The following is an 18288-nucleotide window of genomic DNA, read 5'->3' on the forward strand; positions in this document are numbered from 1 at the left end:
GTGGAACAGGTGCGCCTGATAAACTGGGAGGTGAGCGCGTGTCCGCCCCGATTTCCGCACCCTGCGCTCGCCACACGCGCACGCAGCGATGAGCTCTGCCCTGTGCAGTGTGTGTGTGCGAGTGTGAGCGGCTGTCCGTCGCCGACTGCCGTCGCTCCGCGATGAAGCGACGGGAAGCGCGCGAGGCGGGATGCTGCCGCTGCTGCAACGTGCACGTGTGTGTTTACAGGCGGACGCGCTCCCTCTGATCTGATGCGCGTGCGAGGGCCGTCATGTGATGGTGGCGGCGGTCGCGGGCGAATAATACAAGGTCATCAGAAAAACATTTAGAGCGCGAAGGAGGGAGGGGGATGGAGGGATGGATGGAGGGGGAGAGCAGTGCAGGAGAAGGGGGAGGGAGGGGGGGGGATGCATGATTGGATGCATGCATGCATGGATGGATGGATGGATGGAGAGATTGCGCGAGAGGGATGCTGAGGGAGAAAGACGGTATATTCATAGAAGCAGCGGTATTTATAGCCGCCCAGAGGAGAGGGGAGAGAGGGGAGAGGGGGAGGCTGAGGGGGCGTGGCTTAGAGAGAGAGAGAGCGAGAGAGAGAGAGAGCGAAAGAGAGGAAGCAAGAAAGAAAGGAAGGAGGAAGGGGAGGGCTGTGTTTTGAGTGTGTGTCCCTCAGAAATGAGAGAGAGAGGGAGGAGAGTACTGAGCTGAGAGAATCTGTCAGATTCAAACGCACACTGCTCACTGTGTGTGTGTATGCATGTGTGTGTGTATGTATGTGTGAGTGTGTGTGTGTGTGTGTTTGTAACAGGATGAAAAGCTGAGGAACAGACAGAAAGAGACAGAGGAGGACCACAAAGTGAGGTATGTACGCCTGTCATGCTGCTCGTAGAACAACAACAACCTGTGCATGTGTGTGTGTCTGGTGTGCATGACAGTGTGTGTGAGTGTGAGTGTGTGTCTGTGTGTGTGTGTGTTTATATATAGTTTGCTGTTTGTTTGCTTTTCATATATATAAATGGACACTGTCTCACTTGGCGTTCTGTAAGTGGACAAATGGAGTGTTTGAATTATGTAATACGTGTGCACCATTTTCACTGCTGATGCTGTGTCTGTGTGTGTGTGTGGGTTTACATGCTTGTGTAATTACGCTGGTGTGCGTGCCTGCGTGTGTGTGTGTGTGTGTGTGTGTGTGTGTGTGTGTGTGTGTGTGTGTGTGTGTGTGTGTGTGTGTGTGTGTGTGTGTGTGTGTGTGTGTGTGTGTGTGTAGAGCCCTGCTACACTGCCTTGACCATATGGGGGGGTTGATTTACAGCCATGATAAATATAACTCAACAGTCCAGTGCTGTTAGAGCTGTGTAAACCTTAATCCCCCCCCCCCCCATCTACACTTGTACTGACAGCTAATTCACATTATGTTGTTAAAGCGCCTCTGATAAACAAGCCTCTCGTCTGCAAAGTAGCGTTGCCTTTGTTGCGCTCTTTTTTTTTTATACCGTGCAACATCATAGATTGTGATGGTAATGTGACTGAGCAGCCTTGGCAAAGAAAAAAGAACCCCCCCCCCCCATCTTGTTGTCAAAAGCACATATGAATGCAGTAGAGATGTATCCATCTGAGAATCACACTACTCTTGTAGTGATAACTGCACATATGGTAACTGTACATATTTTTTGCAGGAAGGGATTGAGTGTGTATGAAAGCAGTGGGAACAACTTTGATTTTGAAATCAAACAGAATTCACTTTGTTTGTTTAAAGTTTGCGTTACTGCGATGATCCGGTTCAGGGGTCTCAAACGTCAACATGCCAAGACGTCATTTGCTTCGACTTCCAAGAAAATAACAGCATCAACTATGCCTCCATTTAGTTGTATTTTACAGTTCCCACCACAGCAAGTCTTTGCACTTTGCACCGTAGACGTGACGTGTTTTTGAGCTGGATGTCCTCCTTGCTGGGATTCAAACCTACCGTAGGTCCCGCCCACTCAATGTCAAACGTGGGATCGAACCTGCAGCCTTAGAACTGAAAGACAATCCGCTCTACTAACTAAGCCACAACCGACAAATAAATGGACAGGAAAATATATTAAAGCAAAAAATCGAAAAACTGCAAAATTATGTTGCAAGTATTGTTTTCAGCCGTCAAACCTCTGCTGCAAGATATGATTAACTTTGGCTGATTCTGTAAATTGTTTTCAGGTAGTATTTCAAATTGTGTTGTTTAAGGGTACAGTTTAAACGATTGAAGTCATTCCACACTTGTCCTCTGGGTGGCAGCAGTGAGTCACAGTTCCTCTTGGTTTCAGCAGTTGTCCGTTGGGTGTTGCTACGTTCAGCGCTTGTCAAAGATCAGGTTATTCTCCTGCCGCTTCCGCTTCTTCTGTTCTCGTACAAAAGGTAGAGAAAGTGGTAGAGGAACTCATTACACCATCATGTGGTACAGTGTGGTATTACGATGCTTGTCAACTTAAAAATCTTCATCACTATTGCAAAGAAAACTGCAAGAGTTCAGATCAGAAATATTCCATGTTGTAGTGTTAAACATGGTGAATTATTCATGCAAGCCGATGCTCATTTCTACCAAAGATCTTTTCTTGATTTTTAGTTGAACTTGACAGGAGGTCCCATTGAGGCCCCGTTTACACGACAACGAATTCGAGTGTATCCGCAAAACTTTCTTCACTTTTGGGGGGTCCGTTTACACGGCACCAGTTTGCGGATGCACTGTATCCGCGAAGTTTTTAATCCGGCTCCCAAGGTGGAAAGATTCTTTCACGGGGCAAATCCCTCCTGCGGAGACTGATGGAGGCTACAGAGCCTGTTACTGCACATCTCTCCCTCCCTCCTGCTCATTCAGTTGTAAACAAACATGGCGGCCGCGTAGTGGTACGACTCGCGGTCTATATTCTAGTTTTATCGTCCAGATCAGTAGTTTAATAGTTGAGACTCTCCCTGATAGCATCCGATGCATCATCAGTCCATGCGGATGTCGGGTTCTCTCCATTGTCTTCACGTTTATAGTGTTTCGTTCTCTGCACACACGTCTGTGTAGTTTCATTACAAAATCAAGCAACAGCGCCCTCCAGTGGCCCGGCATACTAACTACATCGTTGTCTCTGTGTCCGCTGCTGCAGTGTAAACGCACTCCTTTTTTTTAGCGGATTAGGTGTTGTCACGTGAAACGTTGTCGTGTAAACAGGGCCTGAATCTCATGAAGCACAGCGATTGTGAAAGATGACTTTGGACTTACAGTTTACTGTCGGTTGACCATTTACAGTTATTTGGAGTGTAGTCATGAAACTCGAGGGGCTTACGAGACAACTTTTTGTCTTATACAGTGCTAGTGCGATTAAGCTTGAGGTACCGCCATCTTTCTTTCAATACACAAATGTGAGAAACATTGAAGCGTCTTCCTGCCGACAGGAAGCTTGCGACTGTGATGTATTTGATGAACATCAGCTCAACTTGCACATCAACAAAGGTGCACAAGGCAATGCAGTTCCCTTGTGTGGCGGTTTGTCTGTAAGCTGTGGCTGTTGTTTGAGTAACATTACAGGAAATCAAGCAGTTCACTTCAGTTTCATACATGTTCAGTGTTTACATGGACGCATCAACCAACACACACAAAATATTAAATATATATACACTAATTGATGTCATTTTCATCATAAAATATTGAATTGTACATCAAATTCTTGTAGTAGTATCAGTTTTTTGTTTTATTCTTGATCTCTGCCTTATCTTTTTTTATTTAAACATATTCATTGTTTTATGCAATTTTTGTATTCCAATAATTTCCCTCCAAATTGAATTTGCAATTTAGCTTTAATAAAAAATTATTTTTTGCATTATCTTTTTTTATTTATAAAATGTTTTTAATGTACTTATTGTCATTTTAATTACTACTGGTAGTTATTAGCCATTTGTAATTTTTTTTTCATTTCGAATTATCTTCATATTTTATTGTTAGTTCATAATTAAGTCTAGGTTATTTTTGTATTTTGAATCTATTACTAATATTATCTATCATCTAACTAAAATACTGATGTTTCAAGGCTTTAAATATTTGTTTTATTAAAATATAGTTTATGCTTCATTACATTCTTTTAATTTGAAAATAATATTAACATTAGCTTTGATTACATAATTTTGTTTATTCACCTTTTCATAATAATTGATTTAACAGCAATATTTTTAAAAATGATTTGTATCTGAATATAATAACATAAAAAAATGTATTATTAATTTGATATACAAGTTGCAAAAATGTGTGTAATATGTTTTGATCTATTGATCTATTTTCTGGAGAAATTCTTGGCAGCAACCAAAGGAAGGAATCTGGGAAGTCGTCAAGCTGAAAAAGAAGGTTTTTACGACCTGGCTTTCTCTGGGGACTATGGACTCAGCAGACGGGCATCGGCGGGCTAAAGGGGCCGCAGTTTGTTGTGGCTGAGGAAGTAAAATCTATGACGTAGGAGGAGTTTGGAGAGGCCATGGAGGTCTCAGTTCAGGGGCACCATCCGGGGGCTAAGAAAGGGTCGGAGGGGTTTTTCTCAATCTGTGCTCAGCAAGAGCGGGCATCGTTTGACCTCGAATGAGGAGATCCTCCAGCGGGAGAAGGAACACTTTGAGGATCTCCTGAACCTGAAGAGGTGGGGCTTGAGGCTTCTGAGGCGTCCTCGTTCATTTCCCTTATGGAGGTCACCAGGGTGGTCGAAATATTCCTTGGTGGCAAGGCCCCAGGAGTCGATGCAACGTGCCCAGAGTTGCTCAAGGCCCTGGATATTGCTGGGCTGTCCTCGTTGATACGACTCTACAGTGTCGCATCAACCTTGTGAACAGTACCTTTGGACTGGCAGACTCGGGGGGTGGCCCCCGTCTTCAAACACGGGGGCTCGAGATTGCTTGTCAATTATTGGGGTATCACACTTCTCAGCATCCTGGGGACAGTCTATGTGGAGATACTGGAAAAAAGACTCTGACCGATAGTTGAACCTCAGAAACAGGAGGAACACTTCATATTCCATCATGGATGTGGAACCCCTGACCAGCTCTTCATTATCGAGGACAAGCAGAGGTTGCCAGTCCAGACTATTTGTGTTTTGTAGACTTGGAGAAGGCCTACGACCATGTCCCCTAAGATGTCTTGTGGAAGGTGCTCAGGGAATATGGATTACCAGAACCGTTGCTGTGGGCTATCCGGTCTTTGTATGGGGCTTCTATCGGACTTGTTCAAGGTGGACACTGGACTCCTCCACGGCCATACCTTGTCACCCTTTGTCTTCCTGATTGGGCGTTGAGACACAATTTTGATACTTTTTTTATTTTATTAAAATTATTTGCCTTCTTTTTGATGACCTAAAATGGCATGGGCCTATTACTATTAATATATTGGTATTATCATAGCTTGGTAATTTTTAATCACTTAAAAAAACCTGCATTTTGTGTTATAGATTTTTATATAACATACATTTTGTGAAATCTTAATAATTCCAAAAATATTTAATTTGATAACAAATATTCTTCTTTCTGGTAAATGTAAGTTGTTCATGTTTAAACTTATATAGGTGATTCTCTCAATGAAATGTGATTATAAACTAGAATAACATAGAATTCATTCATTCAGTTGACCTTTTTAAAACGTCTTCATAGCGCTCCGAATTGTGGACTCAAATGTCTGGATAAACTATACTACCCTGGAAAAGAGGAAGAGTGTTTTGAACCAAACCAAACCTAGACCCACCATATGAAGGATCCAGTATGAGCAGAGAAACCGAGAGCCTCCCTCTCACACTGTCCGACTGTTTCACTTCACTTTATTCAGCCCAACGCTGAGACATTCAGGTATGTGTTCTGCAAACATTACCTGTAAAAGAATCCTCCACATTCAATCTGGTAAGGCTCCTTTGGCTTCTATTCTGCAGCCTCGTCTGATGCTAAATTCCTTTAGCAATTAGCTGCCGCGCCAGAGTCCAAAAGGTACGCTGCGTGTATAGTGCATTTACTGTGCTGCTGCCAAGTACTAATAAAACACTCTTCAGTACATATACTGTAATGGCAAGTCACTAATGGCCTCGCTTTCCTTTACGTGACGAGCCACCTTTCAGTGTGTGTGTGTGTGTGTGTGTGTGTGTGTGTGTGTGTGTGTGTGTGTGTGTGTGTGTGTGTGTGTGTGTGTGTGTGTGTGTGTGTGTGTGTGTGTGTGTGTGTGTGTGTGTGTGTGTGTGTGTGTGTGTGTGTCGGCTGCGATGCCAGCCAGGCTTTAGGCGGCTGCTCTAAACTTCTGCTGAGATTTGCAGGTACGGAGCGAATCCTCCACAGATGGTTGCGAGGGGGTAAAAAGCTGAATTGTACGGCGATGTGATGCGGTTTCCTGTTTGCCACGGCTGCTGCCGCACAAGTCGGCACAATTGGAGGGATGCCCGTGATGAGAAACACCGTAGCCATGAGATGAATTTGGATTTTGACTACTCTGCATAGCTTATCTGAATGAAACCTGAGGCTGCAGCTTGCGCGGAGCTACTCGAACCCACTGTGTTGTGCAAAGTACTCACATTTAGTACTAGAATACAAGTTACTAGTCACGGCATAGAAAGTTGTTGATTTAGGAACAAGTGCTGGAAAAGTCATTTTTGAGTTACTTTTAATTTTCTGTGTGTACTCGGATTTCTTAATGCTGTGAACAAAGCTGTGTTCAGGGTATATATGGCATTCCTTAATTTAGACACAGAGACATATTTACAAGTTACAGAAAATGGAGGTACATGTAAGCCATAGGATGTAGAAAGCATGTAGTCAAAGAGCCATGAAAACATTGAAAAGTTGGAAGTTTATGTGAGACTTAAAAGTGTAACTTTAGACGTAAAGGTGCCAAATTTACTGTGGATTTATCGCTATGACTCGTATAGATGCTGTCATTCAATCTGTGTTATATCTCTTGATGTTAGATTTACTTACTTGAGTCAATAGGAACTTCTACACACCTTTCCCACGTTCCATTTTTACTCTAAGACCAACTCTTGTCCAGTAAAAGCAGCTCCTCCTTGTAAGAATGACATATTTCTTGAACTTACAACATACAGTTTATTAAAAAACATGCATTATTTTTTAATAATTGAGGATTCAAAGGGTTAACCAGTGAGTGGTTTCTAAGGACTTCTAAGGAAAGGTTGTGGGCGCCCCAGAGTCACAATTCAGAAAAGATTCAAAGAAGATAATTTTTTTTTTTAATAACTCAGCACGATCAGCTGCAAGCAGTGCAGAGTTCAAACAAAGGCAGATTTGTCCAAAACTGACCTTCAGAGCAAATTTAAGAAAACCTTTGATGTCACAGGAAGTTTCTTAGAAGCCCGAGGCTCTGTTGACACGAGAATAATCTGCTGGAGACCGTGTTGCTTTTCCACTTTTGCCTCAGAAAACTTTTTTAAAATAATTATCGCCGTACAAAGAATCTGTGAAAACAGCAGTTTGCATGCCGGGCCACTAGTTGGCGGTGTTTTTTTTTTTATATTGATGTAACCACATGTGCAGGCACACAGAAAACAGTACAATGTAAACTGTCTACCTCCTTTTATCTGTCTTTGTTTGTCTTAGAAGCTTACGAAGTCTCCATTATGTGTAAGAAATGTCTCCACATATGCAGAAGATGGTGTAGTTTACGGTACGCACACTTTGTTAGAGAATTCAAAAATGAGTCTGGAGCCCCCCACTGATGTTTTTGTCGACCTACTCCCAAATATGTAGAAACATTTTTGGTTACAACCACAGGGCACATGTGGTACACTCCGACTATCAGAAAAAGTTCAATTTTCACAGTTCAGACAAACATTTAAAAAACTTTAAAAAAAAAAAAAAAAAAAAGATGGTCACATTTCCGTTGAACAGCCAAAGGAGGTTTTACCCTTGTCATTTTAACAGGCCCCGAGTTTTGACTCCAGAACCTCCAGGTCGCTCTGGTCACTGGCATTTTCAGTACGCGTATCTATAATAGGGAAGTGGTTATATTGAGCGGGTGACGAGCGATGACTGTTTACACTTGTGCGTTTCGGCTAACAACTTGAGTTCAGATTGTGTTACTCCCTCTCTGGGTTGTGATATGAGTCACCCAGCTTGCACTAGACGGTCTCCTCTGCTGAAAGGCGCCGTCGTTCATGTTCTTTTACAGAGTTTCTTTGGAAAGTTTGAACGTTTTAAAGACCGTATAACTCAGGCCTGAGCATTCTCTTGAACGAAAACACTGAGGATGTTTACGTATTTTCCCGCGACGCCACCGTCTCGGAGCACATTCGCGACGCAAGCTGTCCACACTTCAAAGCCTCTGTGGTTGGCTGTGATGGTTTGAGTGAATCTAAATAGTTCCTTCTACAAACACGGAGGCCTCCGGAGTGGCCTGACTCCCAGTCCGTGTTCAGGTTTTATTGTCCATGTTGGTAGTTTTATAGTTGAGATTCACCCCGAATAGCATCCGATTCGTCTTCTATCCATACGAATGTCGGGGACTCTCCATTTTGATAACATTTATTGTTGTCTGCACACGTGTGTTTGATTTCATTACAAAAAGAAGCAACAGCGCTCCCTCGTGGCCCGGCTAACTAACTACATCATTTGTCTTCTGCTGCAGTGTAAATGCTTTTCTTTAACGGTCACGGTGTTGTCACTGAGGGCCTAAAGGCTGATTCATACTCTCTAAGAACAAGAAGAAAGTTCGGCACTCCGGGGTACTGCCAAACAAAATGACCTAATTTTCTTCGGCCAACTCCTTTTGGCCGAAGAAATTTGGATTGGCACTGACGTGTGCTGCGCATGTGTGTTCCATATGACGATCAGTCGTATTTTAATCCTGTTTAGCATGTAACCTCGCTACTGTATAAGCCCCACAGCTCATTAACATGCCGGAGGGCGGCTTTACGTGATGTCCCTGAACGCATCACTTGAAAACTGTCAGCTCCTGCAGTTAAAACCTGCGGTTAGAAACCGAGCCAACATGGCGGCTCGGACACAAACTTCCTCTTTTATTAATGAAACAGTTCAGCGAAATGTATTTCTGAAAACATTGGAGTCGAGAAATAAGCTGTGCAGTTGAAAAGTTTAAACGCCGCTTCACAGACGCGTGGCTGCCGTGAGGGGGCGTGGCCTGAGAGTTCGACAGTTTCTCCTCGGAGTATGACCTCTCCAGCTGGCTGACGTCACAGCCCAACTTCCTTCTTGTTCTTATGGCTTCCAGAAAGGAGTAAGCAGGGGCCTTTGGCCTTGTGACAGTAACCGGTCATCTATTGCCTAGAAGTTAATGCCAGCTCTCCTGGAATAATTAGATAAAGTAGATAGAGAACATGGATGGACGGATGAAGTTGTATTGTTGACTAGGATGAATAAAAAAATGTTCTGCTGACCAAATACAGCCTTTTATTTCCCCGGTATGTCAGTAATAAAACCACTTCCCTCGGCTGTATATACGCGCTCATGAGACCGTGGATGTCTGATTCTGGCAGTTTTCACAGCACAGATTCGGTCTGTTTCTCACTCCCGTCATTGTGCTCCACCTCCACTAACATATCATGGGCCGCGGGCCAGAGACAGTGTGAATCAGTGCGTTTTCTTTTTTGTTTTGCCGCCATATATTTTTAAAGCCGTTTAGCCGAACAGTTTCACCAACTGTTGTTTATCTTACTCACGCCTCCTGCGGCACAAATTGCACCAGGCTCGCCATTTTCTTGCATCCAGTGCGTGTGTGTGTGTGTGTGTGTGTGTGTGTCTTCGAGAGCCTCTCCAATCGTCCTGTCAGCCCGCCGAGTGTCACACCTGACTCCACCTGAGCGGCGTGTGTGTGTGTGTGTGTGTGTGTGTGTGTGTGTGTGTGTGTGTGTGTGTGTGTGTGTGTGTGTGTGTGTGTGTGTGTGTGTGTGTGTGTGGACAGTCAGATTAGCATAAGATCCTCTCGCGCTCCTGTCTGGCGTTTCACGGGAGTCGTTACTTCAGCACCTGTGCACGCCGTGAGCACGCCATTGAAAACCTCCCAATGTCCCCCAGAAGTGGGTCTCTCAGGAAGTGAGCTCATCTGGGCGGGGGAATCCTGCCAACACCCATGTTCTCATCCCTTACTGATCGTACGCCGCCGTTGGGCTTCCTTCCAGCCTCACACGGTTCAGGGATGTAGTCAACACAGCTGTATATTTGAGGAGTTTTCAGGAAAAAAAACAAAACAAAAAAACCTAACCCAAGATAAAGTCGTGCGCAGTAACGGGGTCAACACAACAGAGTGTTGCTGGCCCTGAGCAATATCAGGAAATCCCCATCCATTATCAGCCATAACATCTAACACAATATCCCACTTGTATTTCTTCTGCTTCGCGCTTAACAAAAAAAAAAAAAAACTGAGAAGAAACAGAAAGAAATTCCCCCTGATAGCAGTAAACATTTATCACACTCCACCACATGCATCCTCTCTTGTCTTCCATCTACTTTATATTCAAGCCACATGAAGTCCTATTTCCAGCGACCTTGACTTTAAGTATGAAACACTGCTCCCCTATAACCTTCGTCTTTCTGTCCTGGCTGCCCTTTTAGCTCTGCTCCCCCCCCATCCTCCTTCTCGCCGCCCGTTTTCATGGGTCTTTTCGCTAAATCTCCCATAACCACCCCCCCCCATCCCCCCTCCTCCTCCTCTCCCTCTTTCTCAGATCATTTACATTCGCTTTGTCTGCAGATTAAGGTCGCACGCCGACGAAGGCCTCCGGAGTCCTGCGGAGGTCTCGCAACCCTTACACACTTCATTTGTGAGATTCTCTCAACGTCTCAGACTTTCACATTCGCTCGCCACGTTTCTATGAAGCCGCCGCAGAAACACGTCTGGATCACAGACAGCCTTCCGGGAGAGGAAATGAAAGCGTGTTTGTTCCTGAAGGGCAGGTGGCCTGTATCAGTACCACTTTCTCACAGACGAGACACGTCGGCGTGGTGGACCGGTGAGAATATCGTCAGCAACCACAAACCTATTGATTCCGGAAAAAATAGTTGATAGCCCATCGTGGACGAGCGCAACACCCATTTCAGCTTCGATACCTGCAGCTCTGGAGCCACACGTGGCTCATCAGCGCCACGGCAGCAGCTGCCTGAAACTTAAAAATGATGCTTTGATTTTTAGATTTTGTGCATGCCACAAAGATTGTCTAATCTTCTGGCTTAAACCAGCTAAAGGAGGCAAAAATATAACAGAATAGGGATGAAACAGTTAAAAAAATACTCATTAAAAAAACTCAAAACAGAAAAATGCTGCTAAAATGATAAAATCACTAAAAATAGTCAAAAAAAGCTTAAAATTGCTAAAATTGTTCTTACCATTATAAAATGCCCAGCAGCTATCAAAAAATTGGGTTCTATTTGTTCTGCATTTTATTTCACGAATCCCTTTTAAATTTTTGGGTTCATTTTCATTCTGTTGTATGTTGATGTTGCTATCTATCTATCTATCTATCTATCTATCTGTCTATCTGTCTATCTGTCTATCTGTCTATCTGTCTGTCTGTCTGTCTGTCTGTCTGTCTGTCTGTCTGTCTAAATAGTTAAATATAGTCAAAATGCATAAAATGGCAAAAATCCATGAAAAAAAAAACATGAAAATTTGCTCCAGACAATCATTTCAGATCATTTGCTGCTTTGTGGCTCCGGATAAATCTTATTTTGTGGAAATTGGCAAAAGTGGCTCTTTTGGTGATAGAAGTTGCAGACTGGGGGTCGATGTCGTTCTCGTCAGTGTGAGCAACTGTATCCAAGGGGGGCGGGGCTTAGCCAACGCTCAACCAAACATGCACGTTGATGGATTGTAGGAGGAAACTGGAGAACCCGGAGGAAACCTAAGCAGGAACATGCAAACTTCACATAGACGGGCTCAGATTTAAATGCAGACTTTAATGTTGTAAGGCAGTGGATCCAAACACGGACAACAGAAAAAAAAACAAGAAAGTTAATACGTCATGTTATTAAGTTATTAAAAAAACATTTTATCCCCCTGCGATGGATGGATGGATGGATGGATGGATGGATGGATGGATGGATGGATGGATGGGACAAGGCAGAAAGCCTCCAAGACGCTTTGATTTATCATATTTATTCTCTACAGAGCCCAGCATCCATGAATATTTTTTATTGCAAAACTACAGGACGCCCAGCAATAAGCCAACAATCACTTCTGAACATGAGAAAAGTATGAACGTTATTTAAAAAGAAAAATGAGAAATGGTCTCATCTGCTGACGAATTAGCTTTAAATGGAAATGAAGGGGAGGAATTTTACGCTCGTCTGTGTTGAAATGATTAAGTGGAAGAGGGGAGAGGAGATACATACAGTCTAAATGTATATAGATATATATATAATTAATTAAATTTTTTTTTTTTTTTTTTTTCCTGATTTTATTTATTTTTTCCTGATTCGTCCCTTCAAATCCCTTCCTGGGGCTAAATGTGAAGTCATGATCTCTCACAAAATTGAAAGTCAGATTTTATTTCATGAAACTCCATTTGAAAATTCTCACAGACATTCATGGGAGGGACCTAAACTGATGTTAATTTCCATGCTGGCCTAGAAAAAAAAAATCCTCATCCCTTTGGCGCACACTTGGCAGGAGCTTCTGAAAGCCTTCAGTCGTCAATCTGGCATCAGTGATGGAGCGGTTTGATTCTGATATGCAAGCTATGACTGAGTGTAGTCAGATACAGACACAACATAGATCATCTTTTACAGTTTGTCTCAATTTAGGTCAGATAGGATCGATAAATTAATGGTATTAAGTATAACATTTAGGAATGTGTCTATTTGACGTAGATAGTCTGAATGTATATAAACACACGTAGAACAGTTTGCATTGCAATAAAGAAAAAGAAATAGATACTCTATGGATTTTTGAAATACAAAGTTGGATTTATGTCAAAAAATAAATGACTTTTGATTTAGTCTATTCTATGTGGCGCTTGTACATTGTCACGATACATGCACGGGTTTCCTCTGGATACTGCAGTTTTCTCTCACCGTCCAAAAACCATAATGACTTTGTTTATGGTTGGCTGGATCAACTCCTTCCCCCTGCGATGGATGGACGGATGGACGGACGGACGGACGGACGGACGGACGGACGGATGGATGGACGGACGGACGGACGGACGGACGCATGGACGGATGGATGGACGGATGGATGGATGGATCGACGTATGGATGGATGGATGGATGGATCAACGTATGGATGGATGGATGGATGGACGGACGGATGGATGGATGGATGGATGGATGGATCGACGTATGGACGGATGGACGGATGGATGGACGGACGGACGGACGGACGGACGGATGGATACCTTTATTGTCATTGTAACAAGTAAAACAAAATATAAAGTCTCATTCAATCTGTGCATCGTATATTAAATCCAGTAAAAGTACTTTAAAATCTGCTGAAAGTACAGTACTCTTTAATTCCATCAAAGTTACTCGACCAGAATCGACAAGGGAAAAATTTAAAAACGTCGGACCCAGGTTTAGTTGCTGGTGTATTAATACGTTGTCAGTGCCTCCCTGAAGGAAATCCCCCATTACACCCGTACAAATACGTATTTCCATTAGTTCAGTTTCACAACATTTCAGACTTTTCTCGTGGCTTCACGTCAAATGTTGATATTTTCACTTGAGCTGCTGCGACGCCATCTTTGATATCCCAGAAGCCCTTGCGGCAGGCTCCCTGAAGACGACGTCAGTTTGCGAAACATAACCACAGTTTGATGGCTTTGGATTCCGGTTTGTTTGTTACATATCGACTTTGGTTTGATCGAAGGTTGGAATTTTGTGGAAAAGAGTGTTGATGGTCTTGTTTTGGTGTTTTGGTTTTTTTATGGGAAGTGTATTTAAAATATTTTATTTGACTCTGGTAGAGTAACTTTAAAAATAGAGTTAGTGCAACCTTGGTTTTCAACACCTGACTTCTGCCAGAACACAGCCGCAGTAACGACGGAGTGAAACCAGTGAACTTTTGTAATTTAAAAAGTGGGTCATGTGACCACTTTCCTTCCCCGCTGTAAGATGAATGAAGCTTCATGCGTGCGCCTTTTTCCAGGGTCACATCTGACTTCGGTTATTTCTACAAGCCGAGCTTCTAACGATTTCTTGAGGCTGATTGAGAAACGGTGTTTGCACAGTGGCGAAGTTTGTTGTGAAACTGACACAGGATGTGGGAAGTCGAGTTGGCGATGTCTGTGTCTTCGTCTCTGTGCAAGACTGCCTTCTGTGTAAAAGGTAAAAGTAAGATAAGAGCAGCGCAGAGGCATTTTTTTTTTTTTAACTCTGTAATTGGTTTCCAAAAACGCTTATCGTCCTTTGACGTGTTGTTGATTCCTCTTCAGTTGAGCTTTTAGAGTTTTAGGCTGATGGCCTGATTTTAATTCCCAATTTTACTCTCTGGATTGCCAGATCCCCGACGCGCTTAAACTTAGCCTAGATGTGAGCCAGTGTGTCTTTCCATGGCCTCCCTTTCCCTCTGATAAACAGCTCAAGCTTTTTTTCCAGATGATTCCCAAACTTGGTCACAAGCTGAGAAGTGGGAGGTGATGATTCAGGCGCCCTATTTGTTTTTTTTCCCATAGGTGCTGTTAGATTCCTCACCAGTGAAGCTCTTCCACGGCTCGGAGGGGCTTTAAACTCCTCCAGCTCAGTCAAAGTTGAGTTTGGACAGGAAAAAAGTGGAGCTCATTAATGCCTTGTACGTATCGCAGCCAATCATTTGGTCTCACCACCCACTACAAACACTCTCCAGCTCCTCCGTAGCGGCTCCATGAAACTTCCAGAATATGTAACGTAAATAGAGATTTTGTTTTAATCTAATATATAGATTGTATACATTTGTAGTATAGCTTTTTTTGTTTTAAGAGAAAAATGGGAAAAGAGAAAGGGCAGTAAAATACACAATAAGAGAAAAAAGAAAAGAAGGATAACAAAAATTTAAAACAGACAAGAAAGGAAAGAGAAAAATGAAAAATAAAGAAAAAAGGGAGAAAAATTCTATTATAGTTAAAACTGCTCTACCCATTAGGAAACCTTGGCTATAAATAACTAAAGAGGCTAAAATAGCTGAGATGCATAAAATGTTTAAGTCAATGAAAAAATAAAAAAACTTAAAATGGCTGCAAAAGCTAAAATGCGACAAAATATATCTAAATTGTACCTGTGGGCACTTCATGATGCAGTCTCAGTTTTTCTACATGTTTTTCTTCATTTTATATGATTATTATGTTTTGTGGCTCCAGACAGATTTGATTTATTAGAACATTTTGGAAACGTCTCTTTTGGTTCTGCAGGTTGCAGACCGCTGGTTTAGCTGGTTCAGCTGGTTCAAACCTGGGTCACACGCGGTTGTGTCAAAAAATCTTTTAGTTCAATTTAAAGACACAGTTTTGTTTATTCGTTTTTCTGCCGACGTACATATCCGTTTACCCAGCGACGCTCTATAGTCTGTTTGTTTTGTTTAACTTCCTAATTGAGGAGCTGCTGGGGGTTCTGCTGGTCTCCGTCTGGGTCCCAGAGGATCCCTCAAAGTTATTTTGCACCTCGGCTGCAGACCACAATGCCAGGAATCTCTGGGTCAGACTGAGTCCACGGCTGCTTCGTAGCAGATTAAAACAAAATGAATGAAGACGCTCGGCTGTAGTCTGAAAGATGGCGGTTCTGCGTTCCCACTGGTCTTGACATATCGGTGCTTCGCTCTGGCCCAGCAAAGAGTTTCTAGAGGTTTTTTGAGGATTTCTTTGGGAGTTCTTTGATGGAAACTATTCATAAAAGGAACATTAAAACCACATAATGGCCACTTCATTGAAAAAGGTATTTCTTCCTTTGCTCTTTTATTAAAGCTGTTTGGACTTTGCAGGTTTTGCTCGAATAAGACAAGTCACTCTCTTTTAACGCGATTCATTTCCTTGGACCACTGAAGTCATTCATTCTCATATTTCAAGTTGTGGTTTGATTACGGTCTACTGTGAACCCAGCGCAGCCTGCAGACATGTCACCGAGCCAAACACAGGATGTGGCAGGCAGCTCAACTGCCGTCTTCTCACCGCACGACTTCGTCTGGTGTTTTCATTCCTCTCTAGACTTTAGAAGCAATCACGAGTTTAGAGCTGATGGAAGAAAAAAAAATAAAACGGGAAAAGGTTCAGCCACTTGGTGTGATTTTTGAAAAATGAGTTGCATGTTATTAGTCATTGAAGGGTCTGTTTTTGTTTTTCATGTTGCCATAGCTGTTTTCGTATTGCTGGGAGTGGGTGAGGAAACTGAGGATTGAAGATGAAAATATTTGGACTGGACATGTTGTTCTTCTCCCGTTCAACCCTGATGAAATCAACGTTGTTTCTGATCTTTGAATCTCATTCTCAAACCAGAAAACAAAAGACAAACATATTCCTTACAGAGCAGCTGGTTTCCGTACAGGCTAACAGACTTTGTTGTGAAGGCGGTGACGCTGCCCTCCAACGTGCATCTAACCGGGCGAAAATCAGAAACAAATAGACAAACCGCAGGACGAGTGGGTTTATGGTGGGGTCCAGACAGCATTTACGACTCCTTCTGTGTGAATAATCACCCAGGGCGTTCGCATGTTTCTGTTTGACTATTACCTTTATGGACATCCCCGGCTACTGACCTCGAGGCGCAGAATGCCCTTCATTATCGCCGTTACTCATCACCTCTCACCCTCCCCCACCCTTCATCCTGCCTCACTCACATCCTCATCACTCTGCCCTCTCGCCGTCCACTGCCTCCGTCTCGCCATCCCTACTATTAAATCTCTCTCCCTTGGTGTCACTGTCCCTTTCTTTCTTGTCACCCTGCCCTCATTTGTCCTCCGACTCCTTCTATTCTCTGGTCTTAATAACCCCCCCCCCCCCTTGCTGTCATCATATTCTCACTGGCTTTTTTTCTCTCCATCCTCCGCTCAGGCCCTGTCCACCTATGGATTGGCGTTCACATCAGCAACTCGGGGGATTCCATGGCTGCATCGATCAGAGTGACGTCCCCGTCAAGAGCAGCCGACCGACGCTGATGCCGAGGCGCCGCGCAGATTAGTAGAGCAAGCAGGGTAGAGGGGGAAGGAGGGAGGGAGGAAGAGGGGTCAGGGGTGAAAGGTCAGAGTGCGCCCGGGCGAGGTCAAGAGGCTCATCGAAGGGCGAGCGGGCTGAGAGAGGACGTCGGGTCTCGGTGACGGACAGGGGTCAGGAGATCGAAGATGATGACATCACATGGAAAGCTCAGGAGGGAGAAGGGGAGTCTGGCCGAGTATGAATCGCAGATGAAAGGTAAGCCCGTCGTGTGTGTGTGTGTGTGTGTGTGTGTGTGTGTGTGTGTGTGTGTGTGTGTGTGTGTGTGTGTGTGTGTGTGTGTGTGTGTGTGTGTGTGTCTCCTTTATCACCCTTCTGCTTTGCACACGTGATCTTACCTGCACGCATGAATGCTGTGAGACGGCGTGAGAGCATTCATGCATTAATATATGTGCAGTTGCTCTGTATAGTCATCCAGCCTTACGCACACACACACACACACACACACACACACACGCACACACACACACTCCTCCCTCTCTCTGAACATGTGTGTGTTGCCAGATGCTTATAAAAAGCCTTCTTTTTAGAGCTCGATCGCTCTCGGTCAGAAAAACTTGTAGATCCTGTAAAACAGCAGCTTTTAAAAACATAATCGATGCTGGCATGACAACATTCACACGTGTGTGTGTGTGTGTGTGTGTGTGTGTGTGTGTGTGTGTGTGTGTGTGTGTGTGTGTGTGTGTGTGTGTGTGTGTGTGTGTGTGTGTGTGTGTGTGCGTGCGTGCGTGTGAGCTGCAGTGGCTGGCCGGGCTCTGTGTACTGTACTACGAGGGTGTATATTTATAGTCGGTATTAGTGATGCTGTCTCCTCACATCCAGTCAGCCCCCGGCTGTGTACTCACACAAAGACACAGAAAAAGAGTAAAGAGGGGAATGCTGGGGCGGGCGGAGAGAGCGGGGGATGAGTGAGGCGAAAGAAGAAGGAGAAGAAGAAAGAGTGAGTGAGTGAGTGGATAGAAAAGAGAAATGGAGTGGGAGAGGTGAAAAACCAAACGCAGCCTTATTTGAGAGAGTGGTGTTTGTCATAGTAAAGTGTCTCGCCGGGCTTTATTGGCTTACCTATGTGTGCATGCAGGCTTATGTGGATAATATCAAGTGACAATGGGTACGAATGGAACCGAGCGCAATAATCCATACGTCCGTGTCAAATTACTGTCTAAATGATGG

At 43.7% G+C, this 18288-nt stretch overlaps 1 protein-coding gene across 1 annotated transcript in view; it reads left to right on the top strand.

Annotated features, from left to right (window-relative positions):
• Positions 1-726: 726 nt before the first annotated feature.
• Positions 727-18288, top strand: part of arhgap4b (Rho GTPase activating protein 4b) — a 44754-nt gene continuing 27192 nt past the window's right edge. Inside the window, exons 1-2 of the mRNA XM_080469515.1 lie at positions 727-862; positions 16960-17316. Coding sequence (XP_080325641.1) covers positions 17247-17316 — 70 coding nt within the window. The 5' untranslated portion in view covers positions 727-862; positions 16960-17246. The remainder of the gene's footprint in view (positions 863-16959; positions 17317-18288) is intronic.

The sequence above is a fragment of the Lipophrys pholis genome (assembly GCF_963383615.2).
Source record: "Lipophrys pholis genome assembly, chromosome: 8".
In the NCBI taxonomy this organism is placed as follows: Eukaryota; Metazoa; Chordata; class Actinopteri; order Blenniiformes; family Blenniidae; genus Lipophrys; species Lipophrys pholis.